Consider the following 16392-nt stretch of genomic DNA (forward strand, 5'->3'; position numbering starts at 1 on the left):
TTGTTTAAAACAAACAAAAGAAAACAATTGAATAAAATAGCCACTGGGACCCTAACAGTGAGAAAAAAGCTTGTCTATTATAATAAGCCTCTCATCACCCTTTTCCTTGGTGTTCTTCTTGACACTCTTGTAGACTCCCTAGAAAATGCCTGCAGAGGTCCACTTTTTGAAGATCCACTTGTCCAGACAGTCTCAGTAACTCCATCTTGAGAAAAGGTCTATTCAAGCATCAAACACATTATCAAATACATGAAAGCCAGCTCTCAATATTGGATACCCACAACCAAAAGCCAGAATAGCATGCATACTCCAGAAGCAGTGTGTCCACAATCAAAATATAAAAATAGTGCATCCTAATATATTCAGTAATGAATAGCTAACTAGATTATTAGTGTTGACCACAATACTTACATTAAGAGCACGTTATTGTTCAAATACAGAATTGACTAAATAATGCCCAACAGTAAAAAGTGGTGATTCATTCACTTCAGAGTGAGCTAACTAATGCTACAAGTAGTTACATCAAGTCATGGACAGCAGATATAATTTCCAGCCCATTACATTACCTGCCTACACACACACAAAAAAAATTAATCTATGAGCATAAGCAGAAAGCATCACCTTGGCCTCTACCCAGACAGGGGGCTATTCTCTCAAGCGGTGATGGGAATAGTTTAGCAGAGCCACCTATATTTCAACAGAAACTAATCTCCAGCCACAGGGGACAGCAGGAGATATTTTATAATCTTAAAAATTTCACAGAGATGAAACTCACAATTTCCACGTAACAGTAGGTTTAACTGACCAAGCATGGCACAGATCTTTACAAATATAAGTAGCAACATGAAACGTGAAACTTAAAGGCTGACCACTCCCTACGCCTTATTGCAAGTTTTATGCTCACAGAAAAAATCCTCCTCAAAACTAACTTCAAACATAGACCAGGAGAGAAAGGGAGGTAGAGGCCTGGTTCTTCTAGATTATATACAAGATTCTCCTTTTCACTTGGTTAAGTTTAAAAGTAAAAATTACTGCTTTGTTAATACTGAAAACTTTGCACATTAACACTTCATGCATTGATGCATTACCAAGTTTTTGGAGGTCATGCTCAGTGCCAATGAAGTTATACAGACTAGCGCAACTGTGTCACTGACAGGTCTAACAGCAGAAATAACTTCACTGGGACAGTATTAGCCCTGAAACATGTTAAGAGAGCAGGCTGGAAAGTGGCGCGGGGCGGGGGGGGGGCGGTGAGAAGTCTAACAATGCCCTTATCCACTCCCCACTTGTATCTTAAAGATACTCCCGTGAAACTAGAAGCTGAGCAGCTTCACAATTCTTAACATCAGTTCTGTATTACAGCCACTGACATACCCAGCAGAGGGAGCACAAGTGTTTTGCTTTACATCAAAGCCACTGAAATACTTTGAAAACCACATGATATGTATTTCTTCTACACAGACTAAGACCAAACAGATTCAGATGTTTTGTATAGAATTGCAGATTTCAGCTTAAGTCTCCAATATTCGTTTCAATTCAAACGGCATTCTAATGAAGGATCTCCCAACACCAGACACCAGCCTCCCTATTAAGAAAAGTTTAACCTGCAACCTTCCCACCTCACTCTTGTACACTTTCTCTTTGAGAGGGGTTTTTCTTCAGCTTAGAGAAAAACACAAATTTCAGAGTGGTTCCACTCAAACAAGCTGTAAGGCAATGCTCTCACCCTACTAATGGAGGGCTCCCCTGCCCCAGGCTGTTTGACTAGGAACTAGTTCTATTCTAATAAAAAGTTAGAAGTACTTCAATAACAGCCTCTCTCCTTAGTTCTTCAGATGTTTGTCAGTCTTGTGTTTTAAGTACCAAGTTTCAAGTTTTTTTTGCATGAAGTCTAGAAAAAAAAAAACCCAGTCTACTGCATTAGACCCATCCAGACCTCAGCAGAGTATACTCAACAGACAAAATTAAAAAATAAAGTTGTCTACAGTTTACAGTTATCCTCATTGTCAATTAAGCAGGCTCTGTCTGCTTATCCCAGATACCTGAACTAAAAAAGCCCTATTAGAATGTAATACTCATGTTTAGGTACACTAGCACTCTATATAAGCCAATAAAGGTATGACAGTGTGGGGTACCTAAGTACTAGTCTGCACATGCTTTTAACTGTCACATTACCCACAAGCAGTGAAGCTATAGATTGAGTCTACCTCAGCTATCACCTACCAAATTTATTTGGTGTAGGCCACATGAAATTTGTATGCCTGCAGCTGCAACACTGCATGCTTTTATTTTTAAGAAGCCCAGCTATCCAGGTAGTCAAAAAACCGCAGGGAGGCGTAGCAGAACATCACTACACAAAGTCTGACTTTATGTTGTTCAGCCTCTCTCTCCAGTGCCATTCACCATGGGGCCTTAGGCTCAGTTTTGAACTGTAACTGTATGTTCACCTACCTGAATGGAAGGGGACATTAAAATTAGGGTTGTTTTCCAACTCCTCCAGTTCTCCACTATTAGGAGGCGATTAAACACAAACAGCAGAGCTCAAATTCATCTAGCCCTCCACTGCTAACTGACTGGTAAGACCCGTAAGCCTGCTCAACCTCCCCACCCAATTCCTTCTGTGCCAGCCTGCTTAAAGACTATTTGCATTCTCTCTTTAAGAAAACAGCAACGTCCATCCATGCGAAATGACAATCTTTTCAGCTGTGTACATCTGGACTAAGACTAGTGGTGCACAGGACCCAGAAATGACTAGCAAGTCTGCTCACACCACGATACCAACCAATTCAGTCCCACCACTCCTCAGAGCCACCACAGTCTTTGAGCCAATGCCACGCAGTGCACAACAATTGCATGTAATTTTGCAGAATGAGTACGGTCACTTGACACATTAGCTGCAAACTTAAGATTCCAATTTCACAGGAAGAAGAAAAGAAAAAAAGACATCTTCCCAATCTTACACTTTTATTCTCAGCAAAATATATGACTACACACATTTGCTGGCCAAAAACACTGAGTTCTCCTTGGCTTCAAGCAGCTGTAAATTTTTGTTGGGAATGGGTGGGGTTGGTTTGGGGGTTGGTTTATTGGGTGGGGTTTTTTTGTTGGTTTTTTGTTTGTGGTTTTGTTGTTGGTGGTTTTTTTTTTTTAAACACAGCAGTCAGGAGTTGAAAGGTTTAACAAGCTAGAGTTAGAACTCCTGAAGAATTTGGCATCATTTTGAAATCAGATAATTTTTTGATTAATCAGGCAATATTCCTTTGATTAACTACTGGTAATTAAAATATTTAAGTCACAAAATATTGCATATGCACTGCAGACGCAAAAGACTTCAAGACAAAACACAGTAATGACCTAATGCTATTACAATTAAATTGGGATGACAAAAAAATGAGTAAGCACTCATCACTTGAAAATGCCACATTGCTCTATCTCTTCCCTTTTATTCTGTAAATGGGTTCCTGAAGACTAGGAAGCTTTGCTTGTTGATAGCTGCATTAAATACCTCTGTTACACTGAGGCTGGCAGGGATTTCTGGGTAAACAGCAATTTAGAAAAAATTAATCCTTAAAATAGAAGAACCTAAGCTTCAGATGCCCATTATAAAGACCATCATGAGCAAAAGTCACATGACTAGATTAAGGAGTATTTTGTGTGTTGAACTACATATTTTGATTTGTAGAAGTGAAGTCCATTCAGCTTGTTCTCTGAAAATCCAAATAAAAATAAGCAGAACTAGTTACATATCTCCATAACTGTGTTGTATTGCCCAAACTCACATAGCAGCGTGTTACCTGCTCTATGCATAAACATGCTTTTGCTATGCATGTGTCTTACATCCACACACATACAATCTCAGTCGGAAATACTGGCATTTACCATAAATCAGTGAGTGGGGAAAGTCACTGAGCTGCTAACGTACATCAAGCTACTAACAGGTCAGATTTTGAGTCACTGAACATTTTCTGTGCAAGTCCTTTATTGTAGCACACGACCACTGCTTACTGGTCAGACAAATAACACTGTAAAGATCCTAAGTCACCTAAGCTGGAGAACAGGGTATTTAGTGACGTTGCCACATCACAAGGACAGATGAGCTACCAACTAACAAATCCAGTATTCAGCCCGCAATTTGAAAGCCTGAGGTGCTTCAGAAAACCCCTCTTTCACCAAGACAACAGAACCAGTACTATTTTAAGTAAAGGGTAAGTGGTACACACAGCAAAATTTAAACTTGCTATTTTTCTTCTTAGGAGAAGCTTTCCATCAAATTAACATCTACTCTAGTACAGCTGCTACAAGCATAGCTGAGGAAAAAAAATAATATAGATAACTAGTGCATGTGTGTATGCACATACACTTCTGTATATGACCATATTTTTATACATATATAGAAGTACATTACCTTCTGTATTACGTTTAAATGACTATGTTTAAGTGATTAAACGTAAGTATTTAAAATGCATACATGTATCTATAGCTATCAAACAAGACAAATATGTATGTATATGTATTTAAAACATTTCTAAAATAAACCAACCAAAAAAATAATAATCAAAACACCCAAAACTTTTTCAAACTTTTTTTTTTTTAAAAAAACTGCTTCTTTTAGTAAATCAAGTTGTTTACAAACAACCAACCGGATGACATCAGCCCATCTGACTTAAAAACCTGTGAGGTTTCCAAAACCAAACATGTTAAGGCTGCCTATTACTTTTCTCTAAGAGATGCTACAGCAGCTGGCAAGTCAGACAAACAGCCTTTAGCAGACCATAACTTTGAAAGTTATCAGACAGGCTAAACACAGCAGCTATAGTTAATTCAAAAGATTTTCATGCTGTATTAGAATGGGCTTTCTGAAAGAACTTCTAAGAAACAGCACAGCCCACTTAGCTGAATGTGATTATGTTAAAAGTAGTAAGGTGTTTAGTGAGCATATCACCTGCAGTTAGTAGCTATTCCAGATGCCACTAAATTAAACATACCTGGTTGTGTTCAACAACTCTTCTTTGTTTGAGTGCTACTGGAGTCTTCGTCCTGGCTTTCAATGGTTCTCTCTTCTCAAGCCTCAGTTCAGTCTTTGGCTCTGTAACCAGTTTTAATATAACTAGTTTCTGTAATACTACTGGTTGTTGTACTAGTTTAAACCAATTGTATTTTAATAAAAATTCATTTTAAGAGGCAACATAACTCTGTTATTACTTACCATTTCCTTAAAAAGTCATGAGACAGTTTCTTAACTGAATGTAGAAGAACAAAGACTTTTGAAGAACAACTTTAAAAACTGTTTTAAAACACTGACCCAAGTATTTCAGTTTTGTCCTAAAAGTCCTACACTTCAGAAAAGCTTTGACCAATCCAACAGTTCCGTTTAGGAACTTGTATCAAGCTGCAATTACTTCAACCAAAGTACCATTATACTATTGATTGTAGTAAGGGTATTGAAGCTTTTCAACATTGTTTAGGCTGTTATGTTTCATCTCCTTTAAAATAGGTCCTCTTATATACAACTCCTTTTTGATGAAGAAGGGTGAGTGGCTAGCAATCATTTTACCAGTAAGAGGATGTATTATGGTCACCCCCTCTTCTAAAATTCTAATAGCATTATACCAACTTAAGAGTACATTTATAGAAACCTGTTCGGTTTTGGGGGGGTTTGTTGGTTTGGGGGGGTGGGGGGGTGTGTTTGACTTTTTGGTTTTTGGCAGGGGCAGAGTGTATGTTTATCCCCCCCCCCCCCATCTTAACAGTAATTAGAAGAAGCACATGTAAGTGTAAGGAGATAGCTGTCAGTTGTGACTGGGCTCTTGACTGTCTTGAAAATAAATAATAATTCTCTAACACCCCTTTTCCCCCTGACAGTGCAAGATATTAAAGCTCAGAAACAAGTCCAAATATGCAAGGGAGAACCATCAAGTTCTTGGTTCTAGTTTAACCCTTTCTGTCCTATCTCCATAGATGTTCCTGTAAAAACAGAAAAGTAAACCACCCCCAAAACCAAACCACACAAAATAAGCATCTTCTAACTTTCCATTCAAGACACTCTTTAAAGCCTACAGTTTTTACTTTCTGTAAGCTGTATGGTGTGGTTTAGGTTCCATTTCCGCCACCCCTATACTTTTTCAATATAAGTTTGATATCAAAACTGCAAAAACTGCACCCAATACTAATCTATCAACCAGCCTAAAGTAAGTCCGTAAGGAACAGAGCATAAAAGGGATTGAGTAATACACGATAGACATTAAGCAAAAAACTACAGAAGTTTAATACACAAACATTCATACACCTTCCTATAGTAAATAACTACTGTGAGCACCATAAGACAAAACTGCACTGAAACATAAAAACGCAAAGAACACTAGAACACTTAATATGGAATTCTACCTATGAGATTTCCAGGCTCCAGTCTGGGCAAAGTGGACTAAAGAGAACAGTTTAGTAGCAAAGAGTTTCTTTTTCCAGAACAAGCACCTGGATCGCTGTGCTAGCACTGCATGACCAATATGGGACATGAAGGGTTTGAGACAATAACAGATTTGATTGGAATGTGCTAGTTTGAATTTATAGCTGTTATTGCTGTTTAGCTGTTAAGGGGCAGGTTTCTGTGCTTATCATGGGGCTTGCTTGCCTTACTGTGTATTAGTCTAGTGCTTGTTAGTGGCTGCTGCTTGCTTTCGCTGCTTGCTGTATTATCATCTTACTGTGCTGTGCCCAGGAACATTCTGTTAACAGCAATGGTGATGTGCTGGGGCTGCCAGGTGGCCAGGGCATCGCTGCTGTTCCTGTGCTGCTGTACTGGACAGGCTGGAACTCCAGTGTGTACTCAAGTCAAAGGCACTATGACCTGTGGATGAGTTCATGTGGGAGTAGGACACCCCAAAGCCCCTGCAGCCGTGACTAAGTCCATGCCTGAGCAGGTATATCTCAGAGTGTCTGTGGCCATGGTTATGGCTGTGCTGCAGCAGGTATGCCTCTGAAGGAATTCTGGCCCAAGGACAAGTCCGTATTGGAGAAGGTACACCTCAAAGCATCTGTGGCTGTGGATGAGTCAGTGCTGCAGTAGGTACACACTGAAGCATCAGTGGCTGTGCGTAAGGTCATGCTGGAGCACCTCAAACTGTGTGGCCATGGATAAGCCCATGACAGAGCAGGTACAGCCCTGAAGGGATTGTGGCTAAGGATAAGGCCACGCTGGAGCTGATTTACTTCTGAAAGGACTATGGCTGTGGGTAAGGCCACATTGGAGCAGGTCTACGGTGATGGCCCATGGATAAGGCCATGTTGGAACAGGCGCACCTTGAAGTGACTGTGGCTGTGGAGGAGTCTGTGCTGCAGCAGGTATACCCCCGCAGAGACTGTGGCTCATCGCTGAGGCTCCACTTGGATTTATCCACAGACTGCAACCTGCTCCAAGCCAAAGCAGGGGCAAGGGGAAGAGTTCATTGCAATGTTAAACCCTACGGGGTAGTCCGAGGGGTCCAGGGGTGGAGCCTGTAATGGATATACCTTTAAATTGTTGTAACCCATGATTTGAGTTTCATGTTATAGGAATGACTGTAGCAGCAACCACCTGAACCACTAGAGGACAAGCCTTACAAGAAGCAGTGCAAGTGCAACAGTGACCTCACTTGAGCTGGCTTTGATGCCCAATAACCCCATACAACCTCTATTCTCCTGAGTGACCGCCATAAGAGATCACGTTTATGGAATAAATGAACTCAATGGACATTTTGTGGACATTTTATAGACATTTCTATAGGGGTGGTGCATAGACTAGGGGAATGATGTTTGTGTATTGTATCAAAGGATGGGAAGGGTGATAGTGGTTAATGAGGTTGTATTAAAAAATGTGTGGCATGACGTAAATGGTATGGAATAAGGGGTGGATACTGTCCTGATTTCAGCTGGGATAGAGTTAATTTTCTTCTTAGTACAGTGCTCTGTTTTGGCTCTGATGTAAGAATAATGTTGATAGGACACTGATGTTTTTAGTATAAACATCAGCCAGCAACAACGAAGTCAGGATTTTTCAGTTTCTCAGGCCCTGCCAGCCAGAGGGCTGGAGAGGCACAGGAAATTGGGAGGGGACACAGCCAGGACAGGTGACCCAAGATAGCCAAAGAGGTATTCCATACCATATGACATCATGCTAATTATATAAACTGGGGGAAGAAGAAGGAAGGGGGGTACATTTGGTATCATGGCATTTGTCTTCCTGAGTAACCGTTACGTGTGATGGAGCCATGCTTTCCTAGGAATGGCCAAACACCTGCCTGCCCATGGGAATAGCGAATGAATTCCTTGCTTTGCTTGAATGTACGGCTCCTGCTTTACCTATTAAATTGTTCTTATCTCACCCCTTGAGTTTACATTCTTTTCCGATCCTCCTTCTCATCCCGGGTTGGGGGGGTGTGTGTGTGTGTGGAGTGAGCAAGCAGCTGGCTGCATGGTGCTTGGCTGCTGGCCGGGGTTAAACCATGACAATGACTCACATGGTCTACAGCAGTATCTCAAAGCCTAACCTAAAAGCAAGATCATGCCCTCTTTAGATATTTCTTCTGCAACCATTACTGATACATGGTTTGAATAGTTGACATGCAAGTTCCGCTTAAGTCTTACCTTCTTCGTTGTCACTGTACTGGTCAGAATCATTACTTCCATTCTGTCTGGTGTTCTCAGGAGCTGAAGAAATCTCTGGGAAAGGCACGGGTGCCTTTAGTTCTGGACCTTGCTCCATCAGTTTCAACAGTTTTTTCTCATAAAGTTTCCTAGTAGTAGCTATAACAAGGAGGGATATATGCTAAAGACATAGTTTTCATCTTTCCTGACATGATTGCTAGAACTTGGCTGTTATATATTCCTTGGGAATCTCTAAACTTGTGGGTTGTTTTTTTTATTTTTAATTAGTCTGTATGGTCTAAAGCATATACCTCTAGGTATATAATTCTCTACAGCTTCTAACTTTTTGGTTTAAGAGAATTCTTAAAATAAACTTAGACCTGTTACCACACTGAAAATTACAAGCATTTATCTACAGAAAGGGAACTTGCTTCTTTAGATGTTCCGTTTCATATGCTGCAAAACACGAGTTGTTACGCCTTCACAAAAAATTTAGTGAGGTTGATATTGCAAGGGCAACAGTTTCCATGCAGATCCCACTGTTAAGCCTATTACTCCCTTCACCTTGGGATTAACATCCCTTCCCTCTTAGTTTAACCTTTGCCCTGTTGGCAAGTTCAGTCCAATAAGCATCAGAGGCAGTGCAAGAAAGCAGCAACTACAAAACTTCCTGTTCGCTGCATCTGGCCGTCAGGTTGGCTCACTTGATCAAAGACAGCTGTTAAAAGCTCAAAGGCATCAAGTCTAGCACACACTTCCATGTCAGGACTGTGTTGGCAAAAACATGTAGAGGTGACTGAGCTGTTATCTGCAGAGAAGTCTAACCTCAGAAGATTTCAGATAAGAGGAAGCCACTCTTAAAAAAAAGAAGTGGCAGACTCAAAAGAAACAGAATCCAATCCCTCTGAGGCTTTTACTTAGACAAAATTTGAACATCTTTCCAGTGGACTGCATAGGTACTTGAATTTTTCAGAAGACTTGAGCAGTATCCAAGAGGAATAGGTTGAATGGGAAGGCATACAGAAACAGCTAACAGAAAAGACTATGCATAAGACTGAATATACACAGGACTCCAGGCTCCATCATTGACACTTCCATCCACACAGGGTTTCAAGAGCGTTCCACAGAAGGCTCAGCACACTAAGGCAACCATCTTTTTTTGAAGAGTTGTGAAATGGAAGTCCCCTGCCATTAGGACAGTGCACAATCTGAAAGGCAAGGCGCTTTGATCCCGCTTCACAGGTGAGTGCCCAAGCCAGGAGATTAAGCTGGGTTCAGGACTTCTCCTGACATAAGTTAACATGCAAGATAGAACACTACACTCAAGGAGCCAGAAAAAAAAAAAAAAAAAAGCAAAGGAAAACATTACTGCACAATGCAGTCAGTAGGGAATGCTCTAGGGAAGGGGAAGTTCCATGCTCTCATTCTGCTCTCAATGCTATTAGGTTATTATGTAAGATGTATTTCCTATGTAAGCAGGCCCCAGATCTCAACCCTAGTATCAGAAGATATACTTACCCCAGCACTAATTACGCAGTTTCAGAACAGAAGTTGGAACATCTCCAGCTGGCCAAGTACACCAGAGGAACAAACAGTGGACTTGCCTACACTGCAATCCTTCAAGCCTTCTCAATATAACTACTTCAATGAAAACAAAGCGGGAAATAGGACTGTAATAGTATTGGTACTAAACTTAGTACCTGTATCAGAGAAGCTTAAGAGTGCTCAGAACTGAGGTTTAGTGAAAAATTTGTTGAACAGGTAAGTATTTGCTAGTTCAGTTGACCTACCTACAATCGGGCCAGGATTTAGTCCATACTTCACAAGTTGCTCTTGAAGATCTTCATTACTCATCTCTGTTACATCTAGGTCATCCTTCTCCTCTGGCCTGGGTTTGTCAGTTTTCTTTGTGGCTTTCTGTAAGTGTGGGAGGGAGAAACAGCATTTTCAGTTAATAAAACATCTTTTTCTTCTAAGGGAACAGGAAGATAGCAGAGTCCTAAATACAAACCCACAAAAAGTAATTATACTCCCCCTCTACACCATTAAAGCCTATGTGAAACCATTCAAACATTTACACCTACTAAACAAACATGCACGGTTCTCCTACCTATATAAGGAAATACCCATTACAAGCCTCCTATAAAGCGAAAAAAAACCCAAACAAAACCTGCTCATTCTAATCCTGTTTTTTAATATGAAATCCAAGTATATAACAGGATAGGACTTCTTTCCTATGACTGGAGAAGCAAGTTTCTAGCTGTTTCACCATCACTACACTAGGTTACAAATATTTATGTTCCATTGGGATTTCTTCTCATTACTCTCCTACCTAGTAGGTCAACACTTCTTCCTCTAACGATAAAAGAAAGTTCTTCAGTATCTACACGCTCTCAAGTAAATTCTCAAAATCCCCATTCCACTTACCCTGATAATCTCTGTAAGATTACCCAATGTTACAGAGTGAGTGCAAGAAAGGCAAAACCATAAACAATCTCCAATTTTCAAAATCCTGCCTGTCTGCTTAGGCCTCTGCTACTGTAGCTCTAACGAATCCCAAACCCAACTCTGGCAACACTACTTGAACAGTTGGCAACACACTACCACCACATACAGATGGTTATCAAAATAATCTGCCAAGATGCTACTCCTAAATTAGCAGTTTCCACTATATCCTAACAGAGTGATCATAACATTTGTTCAACTTGGGAAGCCTCAGTTACTACAATAGGCATTTCAAGCTCCAAGATCTGCAAGAGTGAGGAGCTAAGACAGTAAAAAAATATGCTTAGGATCTGCTTGCTCTCAACTAAGAGAGATACTGATAATACTTTGAAATAAGTTATATTCTACAACTTAGAGATACAAACACAAACAGATACAACTTCTAAACTTAACATTTTGTTCAACTTAGCTGCCCAGAAGACCTATCTGGGTTTTCTGGTACTTATCCAAGACTAAAATTCCAAATACAAATGTTGTAACAGTCACAATTAACAGTTTTCTTCTTGCTGTATTTAGTAAGGTATCACTAAAAAACTGTAAGATGACTGACATGAGTCAAAAGTATCTAGCTAGCCATTAATGCCAGTTCAATATTGGTTTGCATGCAAGCTTGGTCTGGCCTCAAGTCTCTCAATATTTTAAAGCTGAACAAGGACTGTTTGAGGATTTCCCAAATGTAACTGACCCCCTAATTATATCAGATTTTCCTCTAACTCCTGGATTGTGAAAATCCCAGCATGATGACTTAAAATCAGCTGCTAAAAAGCAACAGAATTGCAAGAGCTCATGCTATTTCTTAATTCTAATAAACACGACTCCAAGCAGTCTGAAGAAAGAACAGGGTCACTCAAGTGGCAGATTTGACTAATGACAGATAACTCTACCAATCATTCCATTCCTTTATCACATAAAAATCTAATTAGTTTTTGAAGCAATTGAGCCTACTTCTGTAGTACACAAAAAACAACCAGCCTACAGCTATAGGAGACATGTTTACTTTCAAATGCATTGGTCATAACACTGTTTCAAGTATCATGTTAACAAGAATTTCATATTTAGTGATTTTTTTTTTCTTGAATGACTGAACTACCCAACCAGTGGAAGGAAGTTCTAAAACACATGCTGTGTTTTCTTGTTGGGATCTGTACTGACAGCTCTGGTGTTTGCACACATCAGCAAGCAGATTAATTAAGATGCTACTTCCATATTTCAGAAGAAAACAACTACCCTGGTACAGGAAATCAGCATTCCAATGGCACTTTCAAGAAACTGGAAACCTAATTTAACATGTCTCTACCTTGGCATCACTTTCAAACCATAGAAGAGACTATAACAATATACACTGGAAGAACTACATCATATTCTACTAGACGTGTTACAGAAATCTTAGCCACAAGAAATCTAACTGCAACTAATGAGTAATACAGTCCTCTAACACCAGTAAAACTCAAATCTCATAATATCTTTATGGAGCTTTTTTCCTTCCAAGTACCATTTAACTTTTTCCTACAGGATTACCACACATTGAGACCATCAGAATAGTCAGCTTCAGAACAGAAGAGGGGCAGGGAGGGGATGAAAAGTTGAAGGTAACGTGTTCTTCAGTAATATGGCCAGATGCATTTATTACCCTGTGTTCTGTGAGGTCTTCAACTTCTACTTTTTAATAGCTATTGTCCTTAAAGCAGAAGCAAAATGACATCACTTGTACAAGTAGAAAGCTGTCATTTAACAACTCACTGGTCCAATAAGATCAGTCCCTAGAAGCACCAGGCAGAATAGAAGAATTTCTCTCATCCTTTGGCTGTGGTATGACAGCATTAAACTCAGCAATGACATTACCTGTAATTACTACTGCTGTGCATCATCACAGCTTATCCATAGGACTACCCCCGAGACAGATCAAAAGAGCTAGCTTTAAAATTATCATTTCAAATTAAAACAAAACAAAGAACCCAAACAAACAAAAACCCACCCACATTTTCCTGGTCTGGTGACCATAAGTGAAGTTTAAGTTGTCTTACTGTGGTACAGAGGTAAAGTGTTTAAAATGAAATTGCAGCAAACATTAGGATTTACTGAAGTAAGGTGGTGCGGCTGACCACTTTGCACATAATGTAAATATTCCTGCAACATTATACCCAGACCAGTAAAACATTATCTGAAGTCTTTCTCATTTCATCCAGTGCTAGCAGCATTAAAAAAAATATTTCTAGTCATTGCCATTTTCTAAAACACAGAAGATGGAAGAAGATCTGCGTACTTCATTTAACAGATTTGTTCACACCAAAGAGATGGCAATTTGGTAGTGGTATCTGTCAGGCTCAGCTTCAGAGTAACTAGGACCCAACCCTTCTAAAAAGTACTGAAGTTAATTATAAGCATGGGGCTCCCACACAGCATTCTCAGTTCCAGGGCCACAGGAAAACACTAGCATAGAAGTTGTTCACCATCTCAGTGTCACCTCTTGATAGCAAAAAGCTTTCACCTTCTCTCACTAATGAGAGGAACAGAAAATGCAAGCGATGAGAAGCTATCCCTTACATTATCTTTGGCATTCCCAATGAATAGAAATCCAACAGACACAGACCAGTTTATCAGAAAAACTGTATGGGTACCTCTACTAGTTCTAGCACTACTCTGCCAAAGACAAATCCAAGTAACATCTTGAAGAAGCCATTAAATAATATAACAGACAACTATGGGACATCATCAAAAGAAGCATTTTCAAATCCCAAGTTAAATGGCACCTACATTAGGATACTGAAGGACTTTAATCCTAAACAGGTGCAGCTTCATCACCAGAAGCAGAACGGCTCAGGGCTTCTTTACTATTTCTCTGAATGAGGTTAAGACAGGCTTTTGTACAGTGTCCTCTCTGGTAACAAACAACTGTATTTCTCTCAGGGGAGGGAAAGATAAGGAACTGCACATGCCAAGTCTCAACAATAGACTTATACTGTGAAATACAGAGGTCTCCATTCCCCTTGTACTTTTTATTCTATCACACACAAACATTTCCTGCAGTAGGATATTATTTTTTTTAAACCAAGTCCTACTGAAATTTTTAACCTGAAATGCCTGGAGATAGTATTTACCAAGAGCTACAGGACAGACAAAAAACAATGGAAAGGAAATTATGCATAAGTAATTCAGAGATACTGATAACACACAAGTTTTAGAATTCTCTACATGTTAACCTTAGTTAGTAAGTGCCAGACTTAGAATTTCCAAGCCTATGTATGGTAACAGTCCAAAATTATAAGAGTAGGGACTACTCAACCCTTCCAAGCCCCTTCTCTCCTCAGACACGAAATTCCATGTTACCCAGTGAAGGAAACATACCCACTCTGAAAGAAGATGAATGCTGCATAGTAAAGAGTTGCTTCCAGAGAATCTAAGTGAAAGAGTGAAAACTGAAAACAAAAAACAAATCAAGAAACCAAACTAACAGATGGTATCATGGCTCACAGTCAACTGAATGCTGATCTGAAGATGTGGCTTGTTTATGTGTCCCTGCTGAACAATTGACATGCACTGCTAGACAAAAATTACTTCAACAGGATTATATTATTTAAATAACCACTGTTATCACACCAGCACTCTTAACAAGCAGATTTCCCTGGCTGGTAAGTCTAGAACTGCAGAAAGTCTGAAGGTGTAGAACAACATGGCAGGACTTCTCACTGCAGTGGGAATTACTCACCTCACCCCTACTGCTCACAGCTCAGACATCAGATGAGTGCCATTTAAAAGGCCACAAAGTTGTTAATCTATATTCTAGGTCACATATGTACAGCACATAAAAATTAAGAGATGCAGCCACACAGGGAACATTCTTCTCTTCCTTCACCAGGTAGCATATATACTTTAGATTCTCTCACCCACACAAGCATGCACTTTCACCTTCCACGTTCCTAGTCTTCCTGAACTTCCTTTTACACTAGGGAAGGGGGTTGAAACCATACAGTTACCTCTGCTACAGATATTATCATTACGACACCATTCTGACCACAAAGAGCTGAAGCTAGCTCTTGGCTTGCTTGCCTTTTTTTTTGTTTGTTTTTGGAGGTTTTTTTGCTGTTGATTGAAACAAAAAACACATCTTTACCTGATAGGCCTCTTCTATAAGCTTTCAAACAGGCTCCTCAGGCCCAGATGCCCTCCTCATACCTTCATTAACAAAAGTAATGAGGAGACATCTAACTGATCTTTTTCAACTCATGACTTTAAAAGTCAAAAATATCAGAGTGTTTCAGAAGAGATTCTTCCAGGACATTAAATGCACCAATAAGCCAAGTCATAAAAACCTACACATTCTAAGCTCTGCACAGCCCTTGTTTGGCAACAGTGTCAAGATGATATTTTTGGTATGTGCTTTAAAACAATACTCCTAAAGAGGCAAAAACACCATTTCATTGTTATTTCTCCTTTGAGCTATCTGTCCTGACATTCAGCCCATAACTAACCAGGACCAGGAGCATTCAGATGCAGATGATTCCCTCCCCGCAGCAAAAAGGTGTCTTGCATACCAACCACTGTCCCGACATACCACTATGCTAAACAGGCTTAGGAAAAAGTTGCTCAAAAATATTACTGGAGCTGGAGAAGCTGACTCCTCCAAACAATATTGTCAGATTGAGGCCCAAACAAGCATGATTAAGTGTCTCCTCTCCTGGTAAGAGTAGATGGGCAAAGTGAGCCTTCTGCGTGCACCCCACCCCACAAAAGTATTCACTTCTTTAAGTGCCCATATTTAAAATTACACTTTTAAATATATCACAATAAAGACCTTTCAAAAAAAATTGGCTAACATTTAATTTTACTTTTAGTGAATTTAATGTATTTGACAGCCTTTGAAATCACCTTCTACAAACCGGACTGCATTTTACACAATTGGAGGGGGGTTGCTGCACTGCATTACAAAGTGTGAAAATGCTGAGTTTCACGGAGGGGAAGTAAGATCTTACTAGATTAAGAGTCCAATTCATAACTTTGGGTGCCAGGAAAAAAAAAAATGCTAACTGCCTAGAGTTTGCTGTCCCAAAGCATGATGGTTTCAAGGCCTGAAAACAATGCAGTCAAAATAAAACCCCGTAAGTTCTGATCTGCTCATACATACATGTTAATCATCTGTATCAGAATAAAAACCCCTATCAAAATAAACCCACATGAATATAAAAGAAACAGAAACAGCATCACTATGTATGCATGACACTTGTCTCACAATATCTGAACTTCACATCACCAGCATATTAAGATTTTTAT

At 39.7% G+C, this 16392-nt stretch overlaps 1 protein-coding gene across 11 annotated transcripts in view; it reads right to left on the reverse strand.

Annotated features, from left to right (window-relative positions):
* The window catches only part of TMPO (thymopoietin), a 28168-nt gene that overhangs the window by 5303 nt on the left and 6473 nt on the right, over positions 1 to 16392 (reverse strand). For 5 of the 11 annotated variants that reach the window (XM_037390624.1, XM_037390616.1, XM_037390617.1 and 2 more), the window contains exons 2-5: positions 10410 to 10536; positions 8620 to 8778; positions 4986 to 5086; positions 99 to 218 (exon numbers count right to left, since the gene is read on the reverse strand). In XM_037390624.1, coding sequence (XP_037246521.1) covers positions 99 to 218; positions 4986 to 5086; positions 8620 to 8778; positions 10410 to 10473 — 444 coding nt within the window. In that variant the 5' untranslated portion in view covers positions 10474 to 10536. The remainder of the gene's footprint in view (positions 1 to 98; positions 219 to 4985; positions 5087 to 8619; positions 8779 to 10409; positions 10537 to 16392) is intronic. The other 6 variants (XM_037390622.1, XM_037390620.1, XM_037390627.1 and 3 more) reach the window with 2 other exon arrangements.

This window comes from Falco rusticolus, chromosome 5 (genome assembly GCF_015220075.1).
Source record: "Falco rusticolus isolate bFalRus1 chromosome 5, bFalRus1.pri, whole genome shotgun sequence".
NCBI lineage: Eukaryota > Metazoa > Chordata > Aves > Falconiformes > Falconidae > Falco > Falco rusticolus.